The sequence below is a fragment of the Salmo salar genome, chromosome 03 (genome assembly GCF_965601325.2).
Source record: "Salmo salar chromosome 03, fSalSal1, whole genome shotgun sequence".
Lineage (NCBI taxonomy): Eukaryota > Metazoa > Chordata > Actinopteri > Salmoniformes > Salmonidae > Salmo > Salmo salar.
Window position 1 is genome coordinate 97,360,661 of NC_138293.1, and position 19,340 is coordinate 97,380,000.

Sequence of the window (19,340 nt, forward strand, 5' to 3'; positions counted from 1 at the left end):
TATGGCCCTGAAACCTCTGTTCTATAAAGGAGGATACATGCTGTATGGCCCTGAGACCTCTGTTCTATAAAGGAGGATACATGCTGTATGGCCCTGAGACCTCTGTTCTATAAAGGAGGATACATGCTGTATGGCCCTGAGACCTCTGTTCTATAAAGGAGGATACATGCTGTATGGCCCTGAGACCTCTGTTCTATAAAGGAGGATACATGCTGTATGGCCCTGAGACCTCTGTTCTATAAAGGAGGATACATGCTGTATGGCCCTGAAACCTCTGTTCTATAAAGGAGGATACATGCTGTATGGCCCTGAGACCTCTGTTCTATAAAGGAGGATACATGCTGTATGGCCCAGAGACCTCTGTTCTATAAAGGAGGATACATGCTGTATGGCCCTGAAACCTCTGTTCTATAAAGGAGGATACAAGCTGTATGACCCTGAAACCTCTGTTCTATAAAGGAGGATACATGCTGTATGGCCCTGAGACCTCTGTTCTATAAAGGAGGATACATGCTGTATGGCCCTGAAACCTCTGTTCTATAAAGGAGGATAATGCTGTATGGCCCTGAGACCTCTGTTCTATAAAGGAGGATACATGCTGTATGACCCTGAAACCTCTGTTCTATAAAGGAGGATACATGCTGTATGGCCCTGAAACCTCTGTTCTATAAAGGAGGATAATGCTGTATGGCCCTGAGACCTCTGTTCTATAAAGGAGGATACATGCTGTATGACCCTGAAACCTCTGTTCTATAAAGGAGGATACATGCTGTATGGCCCTGAAACCTCTGTTCTATAAAGGAGGATACATGCTGTATGGCCCTGAGACCTCTGTTCTATAAAGGAGGATACATGCTGTATGGCCCTGAAACCTCTGTTCTATAAAGGAGGATACATGCTGTATGGCCCTGAGGCCTCTGTTCTATAAAGGAGGATAATGCTGTATGGCCCTGAGACCTCTGTTCTATAAAGGAGGATACATGCTGTATGACCCTGAAACCTCTGTTCTATAAAGGAGGATACATGCTGTATGGCCCTGAAACCTCTGTTCTATAAAGGAGGATACATGCTGTATGACCCTGAGACCTCTGTTCTATAAAGGAGGAAACATGCTGTATGACCCAAGGCCTCACATTAAGTCCTACAGTGAGAGCTGGGCTGTGAATCTAAAGAGAACCATTTGAATGTCCAGTACTCAGATTATGCATCTCATATGTTAGCTTTTCATGCAGTAGCAGTTGTAGGGAGAATGTATGTTGTAAGACACACACTCAGGACAGGACAGTAAGGAGTCTATTCATCAGCATATATCAGGAAAAGGAAAGCCACCCACATCCTCATTAGTGAGTTGGAGAGAAATTACTGACCAATAATAACATCCGTCCTCCATCCTCCATCCACCCCCACTCCCACTCCTCCATCCCTCCTCCATCCTCCATCCACCCCCACTCCCACTCCTCCATCCCTCCTCCATCCTCCACCCCTCCTTCATCCTCCATCCCTCCTCCATCCTCCATCCACCCCCACTCCCACTCCTCCATCCCTCCTCCATCCTCCACCTCTCCTCCATCCTCCACCCCTCCTCCATCCTCCATCCACCCCCACCCCCACTCCTCCATCCCTCCTCCATCCTCCATCCTTCCTCCATTCTCCCCCACTCCTCCATCCCTCCTCCATCCTCCACCCCTCCTCCATCCAACCCCACTCCCACTCCTCCATCCCTCCTCCATCCCTCCTCCACCCACCCCCACTCCCACTCCTCCATCCCTCCCCCACTCCTCCATCCACCCCCACTCCCACTCCTCCTCCATCCTCCACCCCTCCTCCATCCACCCCCACTCCCACTCCTCCATCCTCCACCCCTCCTCCATCCACCCCCACTCCTCCATCCTCCACTCCTCCTCCATCCTCCACCCCTCCTCCATCCACCCCCACTCCCACTCCTCCATCCTCCACCCCTCCATCCACCCCCACTCCTCCATCCTCCACCCCTCCTCCATCCACCCCCACTCCTCCATCCCTCCCCATACACCCAGACTCCTCCATCCACCCCCACTCCTCCATCCCTCCTTCATCCACCCCCACTCCTCCATCCCTCCTCCATCCACCCCACTCCTCCATCCACCCCCACTCCTCCATCCCTCCCCATACACCCAGACTCCTCCATCCACCCCCACTTTTCCATCCCTCCTCCATCCACCCTCACTCCTCCATCCCTCCTCCATCCACCCCCACTCCTCCATCCCTCCCCATACACCCAGACTCCTCCATCCACCCCCACTCCTCCATCCCTCCTCCATCCTCTACCCCTCCTCCATCCCTCCCCATACACCCAGACTCCTCCATCCACCCCCACTCCTCCATCCCTCCTCCATCCACCCCCACTCCTCCATCCCTCCTCCATCCACCCCCACTCCTCCATCCATCCATCCCTCCTCCATCCCTCCCCACTCCTCCATCCCTCACCACTCCTCCATCCCTCGCCCTATAGACTGTAAACATCTATTTGTATAACCTCCTAGCCTTCTTGACAATCAGGAAACAACACAAGACACAGAACAACTTTCTGCACAAAACATCACATTGTCAAATAATCAACTCAACAGAAGTAAGAGTTTACAAAAACTGTGGACATCATATCATTTAGCCCCAGTTGGAACCAGGGACATCATATCATTTAGCCCCAGTTGGAACCAGGGACATCATATCATTTTGCCCCAGTTGGAACCAGGGACATCATATCATTTAGCCCCAGTTGGAACCAGGGACATCATATCATTTTGCCCCAGTTGGAACCAGGGACATCATATCATTTAGCCCCACTTGGAACCAGCGACATCATATCATTTTGCCCCACTTGGATCCAGGGACATCATATCATTTTGCCCCACTTGGATCCAGGGACATCATATCATTTTGCCCCACTTGGAACCAGGGACATCATATCATTTTGCCCCACTTGGAACCAGGGACATCATATCATTTTGCCCCACTTGGAACCAGCGACATCATATCATTTTGCCCCACTTGGATCCAGGGACATCATATCATTTTGCCCCACTTGGAACCAGCGACATCATATCATTTTGCCCCACTTGGAACCAGGGACATCATATCATTTTGCCCCACTTGGATCCAGGGACATCATATCATTTTGCCCCACTTGGATCCAGGGACATCATATAATTTTGCCCCACTTGGATCCAGGGACATCATATCATTTTGCCCCACTTGGAACCAGCGACATCATATCATTTTGCCCCACTTGGAACCAGGGACATCATATCATTTTGCCCCACTTGGAACCAGGGACATCATATCATTTTGCCCCACTTGGAACCAGGGACATCATATCATTTTGCCCCACTTGGAACCAGGGACATCATATCATTTTGCCCCACTTGGAACCAGGGACATCATATCATTTTTCCCCACTTGGAACCAGGGACATCATATCATTTTGCCCCAGTTGGATCCAGGGACATCATATAATTTTGCCCCAGTTGGATCCAGGGACATCATATAATTTTGCCCCAGTTGGATCCAGGGACATCATATCATTTTGCCCCAGTTGGAGCCAGTGCCAGTTTCACAAGAATCCAGCAGTTTGTCAGTGGTTGAAAACACCCAGACTCTTTGCACAGTGTGCAATGCAATCACACTGACTTTTGAATAGATATGGCAAGGACTCTAATTTATTATTTAATTAAAATAAACCTCAACATATGATTTAATCAAACTATGAATACCTTGAAAGGTCACATATGCAAACAGTTGTACATTTCTGATATTAGAACACCTGTCTACTAATGCTATATATATCATATCTATTACTTTCTAGTACTGTCTATTTCTATGTGCCTGAAGCTGGATACTGGGTTTCTGCTCAAGTCCATACAACAGTGAGATCTTATTCAGACACGCTGATTTATCACATACCAGCCCTGGGTTCAAATCCTTTCATATCTTCTTTCTGGGTTTGATTGAGCTTGCCTGGCGCAATGGATCCAATAGAATATGAAACCGTCACAAGAGACCCAACCCTGTTCAGCTGGCACCCCGGGCAGACGAAAGCAAACGCTGAAAGTGTTTCAAGTATTTTGAAAAGCATTTGAACCCAAGTCTGGTATGTGATAAATCAACCTGTCTGAATAAGATCCCACCATTGTTTAGACTTGATCAGAACCCCAGTCCAATACCCAGCTTCAGGGACGTAGAAATAGACACTACTATAGATAGATATGTATAAACAACAGGTGTTCTAATATCAAAAATATAAAACTCTTACTCTTCAATGCACTCATCACTTCATCACTTCATACTGCAGGTGATTTAAAGATCATTCTCTGTTACATAAAGGAGAATGGAACCTGTTGGACCAGTTCTGTAGGAGGAGAAGAAGAAGCACCTTCTGGAGATGACAGATTACAAAAATACTCTACAACTAGTTCTGTCCTCAGGAGGACATCATAACCAGGATAAACACTGTGCTAGAACTAGTTCTGTCCTCAAGAGGACATCATAACCAGGATCAACACTGTGTTATAACTAGTTCTGTCCTCAGGAGGATATCATAACCAGGATCAACACTGTGCTAGAACTAGTTCTGTCCTCAAGAGGACATCATAACCAGGATCAACACTGTGTTATAACTAGTTCTGTCCTCAGGAGGACATCATAACCAGGATCAACACTGTGTTATAACTAGTTCTGTCCTCAGCAGGACATCATAACCAGGATCAACACTGTGTTATAACTAGTTCTGTCCTCAGCAGGACATCATAACCAGGATCAACACTGTGTTATAACTAGTTCTGTCCTCAGCAGGACATCATAACCAGGATAAACACTGTGTTATAACTAGTTCTGTCCTCAGGAGGACATCATAACCAGGATCAACACTGTGTTATAACTAGTTCTGTCCTCAGAAGGACATCATAACCAGGATCAACACTGTGTTATAACTAGTTCTGTCCTCAGCAGGACATCATAACCAGGATCAACACTGTGTTTTAACTAGTTCTGTCCTCAGGAGGACATCATAACCAGGATCAACACTGTGTTATAACTAGTTCTGTCCTCAGCAGGACATCATAACCAGGATCAACACTGTGTTATAACTAGTTCTGTCCTCAGGAGGACATCATAACCAGGATCAACACTGTGCTATAACTAGTTCTGTCCTCAGGAGGACATCATAACCAGGATCAACACTGTGTAATCATGACCTAGGAGAGTGGAATTGGCAAGTGGTACTGGAGTGCCAAGTCTAGGACAAAAAGGCTTCTCAACAGTTTTTACCCCCAAGCCATAAGACTCCTGAACAGGTAATCAAATGGCTACCCGGACTATTTGCACTGTGTGCCCCCCCCCCCCCCCAACCCCTTTTTACGCTGCTGCTACTCTGTTTATCATATATGCATAGTCACTTTAACTATACATTCATGTACATACTACCTCAATTAGCCCAACTAACCGGTGTCTGTAAATAGCCTCGCTACTTTTATAGCCTCACTACTATAAATAGCCTCACTACTTTTATAGCCTCACTACTGTTATTATTCACTGTTGTTTATTGTTGTTTTTTATTTCCTTACTTATCTATTGTTCACCTAATACCTTTTTTTTTTTACTTCGAAATTTCACTGTTGGTTAGAGCCTGGTGTAAGTAAACATTTCACTGTAAGGTCTACACCTGTTGTATTCGGCGCACGTGACAAATAAACGTTGATTTGATTTATGTGCCATCAGAATGTGGTTTACTGGTTGATGGCACTTCACCAGCTCCTCCATCAATGACAGCAGGCTCCCATGAGAGAGGAGTGAGTCACACAATACTGTTTCCAATGACAAGATGAATGTAGGCTGTTGAGTCCAATCATGTTTCATCATGTCTTCTCTTCAATAGAGAGGTGTGTGTGTGTGTGTGTGTGTGTGTGTGTGTGTGTGTGTGTGTGTGTGTGTGTGTGTGTGTGTGTGTGTGTGTGTGTGTGTGTGTGTGTGTGTGTGTGTGTGTGTGTGTGTGTGTGTGTGTGTGTGTGTGTGAAGTATTGTATGAAAGCAAAGATGATTTATAGTAGCTTATTTGCATGTACAGTATGATCTAAGAACCGTGCCGCAGAAGGAACGCTGGGAGTTCTGGAATGTCTCCTCTCTGCATGGTGTTCTGAACAGAGATCAGTAGTTAGTGTGATGGGCTGGGTGTTCTGGAATGTCTCCTCTCTGCATGGCGTTCTGAACAGAGATCAGTAGTTAGTGTGATGGGCTGGGTGTTCTGGAATGTCTCCTCTCTGCATGGTGTTCTGAACAGAGATCAGTAGTTAGTGTGATGGGCTGGGTGTTCTGGAATGTCTCCTCTCTGCATGGTGTTCTGAACAGAGATCAGTAGTTAGTGTGATGGGCTGGGTGTTCTGGAATGTCTCCTCTCTGCATGGTGTTCTGAACAGAGATCAGTAGTTAGTGTGATGGGCTGGGAGTTCTGGAATGTCTCCTCTCTGCATGGTGTTCTGAACAGAGATCAGTAGTTAGTGTGATGGGCTGGGAGTTCTGGAATGTCTCCTCTCTGCATGGTGTTCTGAACAGAGATCAGTAGTTAGTGTGATGGGCTGGGTGTTCTGGAATGTCTCCTCTCTGCATGGTGTTCTGAACAGAGATCAGTAGTTAGTGTGATGGGCTGGGTGTTCTGGAATGTCTCCTCTCTGCATGGTGTTCTGAACAGAGATCAGTAGTTAGTGTGATGGGCTGGGTGTTCTGGAATGTCTCCTCTCTGCATGGCGTTCTGAACAGAGATCAGTAGTTAGTGTGATGGGCTGGGTGTTCTGGAATGTCTCCTCTCTGCATGGCGTTCTGAACAGAGATCAGTAGTTAGTGTGATGGGCTGGGTGTTCTGGAATGTCTCCTCTCTGCATGGTGTTCTGAACAGAGATCAGTAGTTAGTGTGATGGGCTGGGTGTTCTGGAATGTCTCCTCTCTGCATGGTGTTCTGAACAGAGATCAGTAGTTAGTGTGATGGGCTGGGTGTTCTGGAATGTCTCCTCTCTGCATGGTGTTCTGAACAGAGATCAGTAGTTAGTGTGATGGGCTGGGTGTTCTGGAATGTCTCCTCTCTGCATGGTGTTCTGAACAGAGATCAGTAGTTAGTGTGATGGGCTGGGTGTTCTGGAATGTCTCCTCTCTGCATGGTGTTCTGAACAGAGATCAGTAGTTAGTGTGATGGGCTGGGTGTTCTGGAATGTCTCCTCTCTGCATGGTGTTCTGAACAGAGATCAGTAGTTAGTGTGATGGGCTGGGTGTTCTGGAATGTCTCCTCTCTGCATGGTGTTCTGAACAGAGATCAGTAGTTAGTGTGATGGGCTGGGTGTTCTGGAATGTCTCCTCTCTGCATGGTGTTCTGAACAGAGATCAGTAGTTAGTGTGATGGGCTGGGTGTTCTGGAATGTCTCCTCTCTGCATGGTGTTCTGAACAGAGATCAGTAGTTAGTGTGATGGGCTGGGTGTTCTGGAATGTCTCCTCTCTGCATGGTGTTCTGAACAGAGATCAGGTGTTCCATTTTAAACTCACAGGTAAACAGACTGGAGACATGTTTTCTGACGCAAAAAGCTTTTTATAGAAACACTTCTAATATTATCCAGGGTATCAGTCTGTCTCTGCTTTAGTAATCTAGTTGCTGTTGTTGTTGGGCAAGGAAAATATGGTAAAGATGAGTGAGGAATAGTCATGTAGTTAGTTCCCAAGCTATATACTGTAGTCTCTTGTTGCCTCCACTGCAGTACTTTTAGGTTATATGAGCCAATGTGTTTTATTTAATCAATTACACTGAGTATGAACAAAGGTGTGTTTTAATGTCAATGTTTTCCACAGCACTATGCAAACAGTATGTCAGATTAGACAATGGTGTTCCTGTCCTGGTCTGGCGATGGCGATGGCCTGATTTACACGCCTCTACTGATAGCATCAGCAACATTTCTCTTACCATGGGGTAGATGTCAACAGTCTCCCTTCATCTGTACGGATCTGACCCGCTGAGATCGGAACCCTGCACAAGATCACTGACAGGAAGAAAGATGGTGGATGCCTCTCACATCGGTGTAGATAAAGGAGAGGAGACAAGGAGAGGAAGCTTCTAGACTATTGAGATGAAGGAGAAGAGATGAGGAGAGGAAGCTTCTAGAATCTAGACTATTGAGATTAAGGGGAGGAGAGGAAACGAGGAGAGGAAGCTACTACCCTATTGAGATGACGAGGAGATGAGGAGAGGAAGCTTCTAGACTATTGAGATTCTCCCCTCAGACTATTGAGATGAAGGAGAGGAGATGAGGAGAGGAAGCTACTAGACTATTGAGATGAAGGAGAGGAAGCTACTAGACTATTGAGATTAAGGAGAGGAGACGAGGAGAGGAAGCTATTAGTATAGTGAGATGAAGGAGAGGAGATGAGGAAGCTATTAGTCTATTGGATGAAGGAGAGGAAACTACTGTACTATTGAGATGCAGCCCATGTTATCTGAACCATGGGAGATGTGCAGCAGGGAGCTTTCAGGTTCATTCAGGGTTAGCAGACACGGCAGGCAGACAGTGAAGTGAGGGCAAGGCAAGTGCACTTCATTCAGTCACTCATCTGATTACCTCCTTAATGACAGCTACCATTTTAAGCATCCCTGCTGAAGAGCAGTGTTAATCCTGACTGAGTCTGTTACTAAGATGAAGACTGGAGCTTAGTTACTGACTGGATCCATCTTTCATTTCTAACAGTCTGAAGAGTTGATTTATCCCTCAGTCAACGTTAGCATGTCAAAGTTAACATTTTTGTTCAAGTTTAAAGCTACAGTCCGCGATTTGGGAAAGTATCAACGTAGGGTCCTGTTTACTAGTGTAGGCCCACATTATGACACATAGTTTTAATGTCTGTTGCTCAAGTCCATTTTGTACTCGGAACAGAACTCACAGATGGTCTCTAAAGGTTTTCAGAGAGATACGGTCACTGCAGACTCTTTCCTTTTAAAGGCATAGTTCACCCAACTGTGAACTATCCCTGTAACCTAACAGTGGTCTTTCTGTACTTAGAACAGAACTCACAGATGGTCTGTATGTAGAACTAACTGGTGTCTTCTCCCCTCAGATGGTCTGTATGTAGAACTAACTGGTGTCTTCTCCCCTCAGATGGTCTGTATGTAGAACTAACTGGTGTCTTCTCCCCTCAGATGGTCTGTATGTAGAACTAACTGGTGTCTTCTCCCCTCAGATGGTCTGTATGTAGAACTAACTGGTGTCTTCTCCCCTCAGATGGTCTGTATGTAGAACTAACTGGTGTCTTCTCCCCTCAGGTGGTCTGTATGTAGAACTAACTGGTGTCATCTCCCCTCAGGTGGTCTGTATGTAGAACTAACTGGTGTCTTCTCCCCTCAGGTGGTCTGTATGTAGAACTAACTGGTGTCTTCTCCCCTCAGATGGTCTGTATGTAGAACTAACTGGTGTCTTCTCCCCTCAGATGGTCTGTATGTAGAACTAACTGGTGTCTTCTCCCCTCAGGTGGTCTGTATGTAGAACTAACTGGTGTCTTCTCCCCTCAGATGGTCTGTATGTAGAACTAACTGGTGTCATCTCCCCTCAGGTGGTCTGTATGTAGAACTAACTGGTGTCTTCTCCCCTCAGATGGTCTGTATGTAGAACTAACTGGTGTCTTCTCCCCTCAGGTGGTCTGTATGTAGAACTAACTGGTGTCTTCTCCCCTCAGGTGGTCTGTATGTAGAACTAACTGGTGTCTTCTCCCCTCAGGTGGTCTGTATGTAGAACTAACTGGTGTCTTCTCCCCTCAGGTGGTCTGTATGTAGAACTAACTGGTGTCTTCTCCCCTCAGATGGTCTGTATGTAGAACTAACTGGTGTCTTCTCCCCTCAGATGGTCTGTATGTAGAACTAACTGGTGTCTTCTCCCCTCAGGTGGTCTGTATGTAGAACTAACTGGTGTCTTCTCCCCTCAGATGGTCTGTATGTAGAACTAACTGGTGTCTTCTCCCCTCAGGTGGTCTGTATGTAGAACTAACTGGTGTCATCTCCCCTCAGGTGGTCTGTATGTAGAACTAACTGGTGTCTTCTCCCCTCAGATGGTCTGTATGTAGAACTAACTGGTGTCTTCTCCCCTCAGATGGTCTGTATGTAGAACTAACTGGTGTCTTCTCCCCTCAGATGGTCTGTATGTAGAACTAACTGGTGTCTTCTCCCCTCAGATGGTCTGTATGTAGAACTAACTGGTGTCTTCTCCCCTCAGATGGTCTGTATGTAGAACTAACTGGTGTCTTCTCTCCTCAGATGGTCTGTGTGTAGAACTAACTGGTGTCTTCTCCCCTCAGGTGGTCTGTATGTAGAACTAACTGGTGTCTTCTCCCCTCAGGTGGTCTGTATGTAGAACTAACTGGTGTCATCTCCCCTCAGATGGTCTGTATGTAGAACTAACTGGTGTCTTCTCCCCTCAGATGGTCTGTATGTAGAACTAACTGGTGTCTTCTCCCCTCAGATGGTCTGTATGGGGGGGTCACACTGTTCCCCATCATCCCTAGCAAACACAGCTGATTAAACTAATTACGTTCTAAACTGAAGATCATGATCAGTTGATTATTGGAGTCAGGTGTGTTAGCTGGGGCCAAAGTGGGACACCAATCAGGCCCCTGAGGACTGGAGTTTCCATCCCTGGACTAGAAGAACGTTTTGAAGAATGTTTTACTTGCAATGACAGTCATATATGGTTGTTTTGACCTACTTCGGTTGAATGCATTGACTGTAAGTCGCTCTGTATAAGTTAAATGACTAAAATGTAACTGTTGTCACCTCCTCCTTCCAGGGCACCCTCCTCTGAGCTGTCTGCTCTGATTGAGAAGCTGCAGAAGAATGCTGACAAGGTGGAGAAGCTCATCCTTGAGACAGAGCAGAACCTCAACAAGGTAAAGAACCGCATCACACAGAACCTCATAGAACCGCTTAGAACATCATAAAACCACACAGAACTGGATAGAATCTCAAAGATCATCATATAACATCGTAGAATCGCGTAGAACCGCATAGAACCTCAGAACTACATAGAACCTCAAAGAAACACACAGAACTTCATAGAATGTCACAGAACAGACTGTTTGCATTATCCTAATTGGCACTGTGTGGCTCATAATGTCTTTGACAATATCATATGAAAACCTTTGACTGCTCTGTGTTGTATCAGGATGTGAGTAAGATCAACGAGGGCAAGAAGCCTCTGTACCAGGACGACACCAACAAGCGCATCCTAAGCTCTCTGGAGCTGCTGCAAGGCCTGGATGAGGACGCCGTCGACGCAAAACGCCTGCAGCACCCCCAGGCTGAGATGATCGAACAGGAGTGAGTTATATACACTACACTAGATATACCTACTGTACCTGCAGCACCCCCAGGCTGAGATGATCGAACAGGAGTGAGTTATATTATCTAGTAGATATACACTACACTAGATATACCTACTGTACCTGCAGCACCCCCAGGCTGAGATGATCGAACAGGAGTGAGTTATATACACTACACTAGATATACCTACTGTACCTGCAGCACCCCCAGGCTGAGATGATCGAACAGGAGTGAGTTATATTATCTAGTAGATATACACTACACTAGATATACCTACTGTACCTGCAGCACCCCCAGGCTGAGATGATCGAACAGGAGTGAGTTATATTATCTAGTAGATATACACTACACTAGATATACCTACTGTACCTGCAGCACCCCCAGGCTGAGATGATCGAACAGGAGTGAGTTATATTATCTAGTAGATATACACTACACTAGATATACCTACTGTACCTGCAGCACCCCCAGGCTGAGATGATCGAACAGGAGTGAGTTATATTATCTAGTAGATATACACTACACTAGATATACCTACTGTACCTGCAGCACCCCCAGGCTGAGATGATCGAACAGGAGTGAGTTATATTATCTAGTAGATATACACTACACTAGATATACCTACTGTACCTGCAGCACCCCCAGGCTGAGATGATCGAACAGGAGTGAGTTATATACACTACACTAGATATACCTACTGTACCTGCAGCACCCCCAGGCTGAGATGATCGAACAGGAGTGAGTTATATTATCTAGTAGATATACACTACACTAGATATACCTACTGTACCTGCAGCACCCCCAGGCTGAGATGATCGAACAGGAGTGAGTTATATTATCTAGTAGATATACACTACACTAGATATACCTACTGTACCTGCAGCACCCCCAGGCTGAGATGATCGAACAGGAGTGAGTTATATTATCTAGTAGATATACACTACACTAGATATACCTACTGTACCAGCAGCACCCCCAGGCTGAGATGATCGAACAGGAGTGAGTTATATTATCTAGTAGATATACACTACACTAGATATACCTACTGTACCTGCAGCACCCCCAGGCTGAGATGATCGAACAGGAGTGAGTTATATTATCTAGTAGATATACACTACACTAGATATACCTACTGTACCTGCAGCACCCCCAGGCTGAGATGATCGAACAGGAGTGAGTTATATTATCTAGTAGATATACACTACACTAGATATACCTACTGTACCTGCAGCACCCCCAGGCTGAGATGATCGAACAGGAGTGAGTTATATTATCTAGTAGATATACACTACACTAGATATACCTACTGTACCTGCAGCACCCCCAGGCTGAGATGATCGAACAGGAGTGAGTTATATTATCTAGTAGATATACACTACACTAGATATACCTACTGTACCTGCAGCACCCCCAGGCTGAGATGATCGAACAGGAGTGAGTTATATTATCTAGTAGATATACACTACACTAGATATACCTACTGTACCTGCAGCACCCCCAGGCTGAGATGATCGAACAGGAGTGAGTTATATTATCTAGTAGATATACACTACACTAGATATACCTACTGTACCAGCAGCACCCCCAGGCTGAGATGATCGAACAGGAGTGAGTTATATACACTACACTAGATATACCTACTGTACCTGCAGCACCCCCAGGCTGAGATGATCGAACAGGAGTGAGTTATATTATCTAGTAGATATACACTACACTAGATATACCTACTGTACCTGCAGCACCCCCAGGCTGAGATGATCGAACAGGAGTGAGTTATATTATCTAGTAGATATACACTACACTAGATATACCTACTGTACCTGCAGCACCCCCAGGCTGAGATGATCGAACAGGAGTGAGTTATATTATCTAGTAGATATACACTACACTAGATATACCTACTGTACCTGCAGCACCCCCAGGCTGAGATGATCGAACAGGAGTGAGTTATATTATCTAGTAGATATACACTACACTAGATATACCTACTGTACCTGCAGCACCCCCAGGCTGAGATGATCGAACAGGAGTGAGTTATATTATCTAGTAGATATACACTACACTAGATATACCTACTGTACCTGCAGCATCCCCAGGCTGAGATGATCGAACAGGAGTGAGTTATATACACTACACTAGATATACCTACTGTACCTGCAGCACCCCCAGGCTGAGATGATCGAACAGGAGTGAGTTATATTATCTAGTAGATATACACTACACTAGATATACCTACTGTACCTGCAGCACCGCCAGGCTGAGATGATCGAACAGGAGTGAGTTATATTATCTAGTAGATATACACTACACTAGATATACCTACTGTACCAGCAGCACCCCCAGGCTGAGATGATCGAACAGGAGTGAGTTATATACACTACACTAGATATACCTACTGTACCAGCAGCACCGCCAGGCTGAGATGATAGAGCAGGAGTGAGTTATATACACTACACTAGATATACCTACTGTACCAGCAGCACCCCCAGGCTGAGATGATCGAACAGGAGTGAGTTATATACACTACACTAGATATACCTACTGTACCTGCAGCACCCCCAGGCTGAGATGATCGAACAGGAGTGAGTTATATACACTACACTAGATATACCTACTGTACCTGCAGCACCCCCAGGCTGAGATGATCGAACAGGAGTGAGTTATATACACTACACTAGATATACCTACTGTACCTGCAGCACCCCCAGGCTGAGATGATCGAACAGGAGTGAGTTATATTATCTAGTAGATATACACTACACTAGATATACCTACTGTACCTGCAGCACCGCCAGGCTGAGATGATCGAACAGGAGTGAGTTATATTATCTAGTAGATATACACTACACTAGATATACCTACTGTACCAGCAGCACCCCCAGGCTGAGATGATCGAACAGGAGTGAGTTATATACACTACACTAGATATACCTACTGTACCAGCAGCACCGCCAGGCTGAGATGATAGAGCAGGAGTGAGTTATATACACTACACTAGATATACCTACTGTACCAGCAGCACCCCCAGGCTGAGATGATCGAACAGGAGTGAGTTATATACACTACACTAGATATACCTACTGTACCTGCAGCACCCCCAGGCTGAGATGATCGAACAGGAGTGAGTTATATACACTACACTAGATATACCTACTGTACCTGCAGCACCCCCAGGCTGAGATGATCGAACAGGAGTGAGTTATATACACTACACTAGATATACCTACTGTACCTGCAGCACCCCCAGGCTGAGATGATCGAACAGGAGTGAGTTATATACACTACACTAGATATACCTACTGTACCAGCAGCACCCCCAGGCTGAGATGATCGAACAGGAGTGAGTTATATACACTACACTAGATATACCTACTGTACCAGCAGCACCCCCAGGCTGAGATGATCGAACAGGAGTGAGTTATATTATCTAGTAGATATACACTACACTAGATATACCTACTGTACCAGCAGCACCCCCAGGCTGAGATGATCGAACAGGAGTGAGTTATATACACTACACTAGATATACCTACTGTACCTGCAGCACCCCCAGGCTGAGATGATTGAGCAGGAGTGAGTTATATTATCTAGTAGATATACACTACACTAGATATACCTACTGTACCAGCAGCACCCCCAGGCTGAGATGATAGAACAGGAGTGAGTTATATTATCTAGTAGATATACACTACACTAGATATACCTACTGTACCAGCAGCACCCCCAGGCTGAGATGATCGAACAGGAGTGAGTTATATTATCTAGTAGATATACACTACACTAGATATACCTACTGTACCTGCAGCACCCCCAGGCTGAGATGATCGAACAGGAGTGAGTTATATTATATAGTAGATATGTACCTGCAGCACCGCCAGGCTGAGATGATAGAGCGGGAGTTATATTATATAGTAGATATGTACCTGCAGCACCCCCAGGCTGAGATGATAGAGCAGGAGTTATATTATATAGTAGATATGTACATGCAGCACCGCCAGGCTGAGATGATAGAGCGGGAGTTATATTATATAGTAGATATGTACCTGCAGCACCGCCAGGCTGAGATGATAGAGCGGGAGTTATATTATATAGTAGATATGTACCTGCAGCACCGCCAGGCTGAGATGATAGAGCAGGAGTTATATTATATAGTAGATATGTACCTGCAGCACCGCCAGGCTGAGATGATAGAGCAGGAGTTATATTATATAGTAGATATGTACCTGCAGCACCGCCAGGCTGAGATGATAGAGCAGGAGTTATATTATATAGTAGATATGTACCTGCAGCACCGCCAGGCTGAGATGATAGAGCGGGAGTTATATTATATAGTAGATATGTACCTGCAGCACCGCCAGGCTGAGATGATAGAGCAGGAGTTATATTATATAGTAGATATGTACCTGCAGCACCGCCAGGCTGAGATGATAGAGCAGGAGTTATATTATATAGTAGATATGTACCTGCAGCACCGCCAGGCTGAGATGATTGAGCAGGAGTTATATTATATAGTAGATATAATACACTGATGCACTTAAGCAATAAGGCACAAGGGGGTGTGGTATATTGGCCATATACCACAAACCCCCGAGGTGCCTTATTGCTATTATAAACTGGTTGCCAATGTAATTAGAGCAGTAAAAATACATGTTTTATCATACCCGTGGTATACAGTCTGATATACCACGGCTGTCAGCCAATCAGCTTTCAGGGCTGGAACTACCCAGTTTATAATAGATATTATACCCTCTTTAGCTCAACCCTGAGCTCCACTCACTCACTCCACTGTTGAGTCGTCACCCTGTGTTGTCACCCTGTGTCGTCACCCTGTGTTGTCTTCTCCAGTATGAAGCAGCTGAGAGTGAGACTGAGGAAGCTGAGAGAGGACCATGACCGCATCTACCACCTGACCCGCTCTGAGGGCCTGCCGAGCATCAACTGGGGCAAGATCATAGAGGAGAAACAGGTGAGGGGAACACGCGCGCACACACACACACACACACACACAGTTTACACACACAATAACATAAACCTAATCTCTTTCTTCTTCCGACCAGGGCAACCTGAGCAACAAGGGTTTTGGTCAGGACCTGCCGACCATAGAGAACGAGGTGGAGGAACACAACATCTTTCACAGTGAGGTGGAGGCCCTGGCCCCTCACATCTCAGCCAGCGACGACAAGGTAGGACTAACAACCAGCATAGAAACTAACTGATTCGTTGTGTTTATACTCAGTCATTTACTAGTCTCCTATCCAGGAAGATAATCATGGCTTTATTTATAGCCCACTTACCTGACAGCGACAACAGCAACCACTCTGAAAGTTCCAGTTATGAGGAAATAAACAGACATATATTGTACTGAATGATTGTCAACAATGACTCATTACTCACAAAACAAACCTTCACACATCACATTCAAATGTAGTTCTTTAGTGGAGTCTCTGCTCCAGAGGGACTTTCAATAACGTTGTTTAAATAACCAGGCATTTCAGACAGCGAAAACACGGTAGGACTAACAGCCACTCAGGCCAACTCCAAGCCCACTCCAGTTAGAAACTGTTGCATTTGAAAAACAAAGACTGTTTTTACATTTTGAGGTTTCACTAAAATTCCAGTCGTTCAATGCGTACAATGCCACATGGACATGACGTATGTTAGTGAGGATTTCTGTATCCCCAGTCAAGCTCAATATCATTTAAAATGCCTGAAAGGGAGGAGCGCTCACAGAAAGGTCCATGCAGTAATATTCTCTTTACTTCTCTCTCCCTCACTCTCACGCTCTCTCCTTTCTGCTCTCTCCCTCTCTCCTCACTCTCACGCTCTCTCCTTTCTTCTCTCTCGTTCTCTCTCTATCTCTCTCTCTCTCTCGTTCTCTCTCGCTCTCTCTCGTTCTCTCTCTTTCTCTCTCTCTCTTTCTCTCTCTCTCTCTCTCGTTCTCTCTCTCTCCTCTCGTTCTCTCTCTCCTCTTGTTTTCTCTTGTTCTCTCTCTCCTCTCGTTCTCTCTCTCCTCTCGTTCTCTCTCTCTCTCTCTCTCTCTCTCTCTCTCTCTCTCTCTCTCTCTCTCTCTCTCTCTAGGACTCTGCCAGTGCCCTCCAGCTGAAGTACAACAAGCTCCTGGTAAGATTGACTTTAATAATGACTTCATCTGAAGCATGGACTCAGGGAGAGCTTGAGGAGAGCTTATGTGTACCTGTGTCTGTGTGTACAAAGTGTTCATGTTTTATCCACCTACACCCTGGCTTTCCTTCCCTTCTTTTGTTCAGAGAGTGTGTACCTCAATATGTGTACCAGTGTGGGATGCCTGCTCAGTTCCAGTGGGTAGGTCTATAGTAACTATCTCTCCTCTCCCTCCCCAGGCCAGTTCCAGTCTATAGTAACTATCTCTCCTCTCCCTCCCCAGGCCAGTTCCAGTCTATAGTAACTATCTCTCCTCTCTCTCCCCCCAGACCAGTTCCAGTCTATAGTAACTATCTCTCCCCAGGCCAGTTCCAGTCTATAGTAACTATCTCTCCCCAGGCCAGTTCCTGTCTATAGTAACTATCTCTCCCCAGGCCAGTTCCAGTCTATAGTAACTATCTCTCCTCTCTCTCCCCAGACCAGTTCCTGTCTATAGTAACTATCTCTCCCCAGGCCAGTTCCTGTCTATAGTAACTATCTCTCCCCAGGCCAGTTCCAGTCTATAGTAACTATCTCTCCTCTCCCTCTCCAGACCAGTTCCTGTCTATAGTAACTATCTCTCCTCTCTCTCCCCAGACCAGTTCCAGTCTATAGTAACTATCTCTCCTCTCTCTCTCCAGGCCAGTTCCAGTCTATAGTAACTATCTCTCCCCAGGCCAGTTCCAGTCTATAGTAACTATCTCTCCCCAGACCAGTTCCAGTCTATAGTAACTATCTCTCCCCAGACCAGTGCCAGTCTATAGTAACTATCTCTCCTCTCTCTCCCCAGACCAGTTCCAGTCTATAGTAACTATCTCTCCTCTCCCTCCCCAGACCAGTTCCTGTCTATAGTAACTATCTCTCCTCTCTCTCCCCAGACCAGTTCCAGTCTATAGTAACTATCTCTCCCCAGACCAGTTCCAGTCTATAGTAACTATCTCTCCCCAGGCCAGTTCCAGTCTATAGTAACTATCTCTCCCCAGGCCAGTTCCAGTCTATAATAACTATCTCTCCTCTCTCTCTCCAGGCCAGTTCCAGTCTATAGTAACTATCTCTCCCCAGACCAGTTCCAGTCTATAGTAACTATCTCTCCTCTCTCTCCCCAGACCAGTTCCAGTCTATAGTAACTATCTCTCCCCAGGCCAGTTCCTGTCTATAGTAACTATCTCTCCCCAGACCAGTTCCTATCTATAGTAACTATCTCTCCTCTCTCTCCCCAGACCAGTTCCAGTCTATAGTAACTATCTCTCCTCTCTCTCCCCAGACCAGTTCCAGTCTATAGTAACTATCTCTCCCCAGGCCAGTTCCAGTCTATAGTAACTATCTCTCCCCAGGCCAGTTCCTGTCTATAGTAACTATCTCTCCCCAGGCCAGTTCCAGTCTATAGTAACTATCTCTCCTCTCTCTCCCCAGGCCAGTTCCAGTCTATAGTAACTATCTCTCCTCTCTCTCCCCAGACCAGTTCCAGTCTATAGTAACTATCTCTCCCCAGACCAGTTCCAGTCTATAGTAACTATCTCTCCTCTCTCTCCCCAGGCCAGTTCCAGTCTATAGTAACTATCTCTCCTCTCTCTCCCCAGACCAGTTCCAGTCTATAGTAACTATCTCTCCCCAGACCAGTTCCAGTCTATAGTAACTATCTCTCCTCTCCCTCCCCAGGCCAGTTCCAGTCTATAGTAACTATCTCTCCTCTCTCTCCCCAGACCAGTTCCAGTCTATAGTAACTATCTCTCCCCAGACCAGTTCCAGTCTATAGTAACTATCTCTCCTCTCTCTCCCCAGACCAGTTCCTGTTTATAGTAACTATCTCTC

The 19,340-nt window shown here is 45.8% G+C and overlaps 1 protein-coding gene across 2 annotated transcripts in view; it reads left to right on the forward strand.

Annotated features, from left to right (window-relative positions):
• Positions 1–19,340, forward strand: part of ppl (periplakin) — a 60,305-nt gene that overhangs the window by 17,306 nt on the left and 23,659 nt on the right. The window contains exons 2-6 of one of the 2 annotated variants that reach the window (XM_045715828.2): positions 10,837–10,936; positions 11,212–11,366; positions 16,215–16,335; positions 16,427–16,552; positions 17,448–17,489. In XM_045715828.2, the coding sequence (XP_045571784.1) occupies positions 10,837–10,936; positions 11,212–11,366; positions 16,215–16,335; positions 16,427–16,552; positions 17,448–17,489 (544 nt within the window). Of the gene's footprint in view, positions 1–10,836; positions 10,937–11,211; positions 11,367–15,173; positions 15,204–16,214; positions 16,336–16,426; positions 16,553–17,447; positions 17,490–19,340 lie in introns of those variants that run through there. The other variant, XM_045715829.2, reaches the window with a different exon arrangement.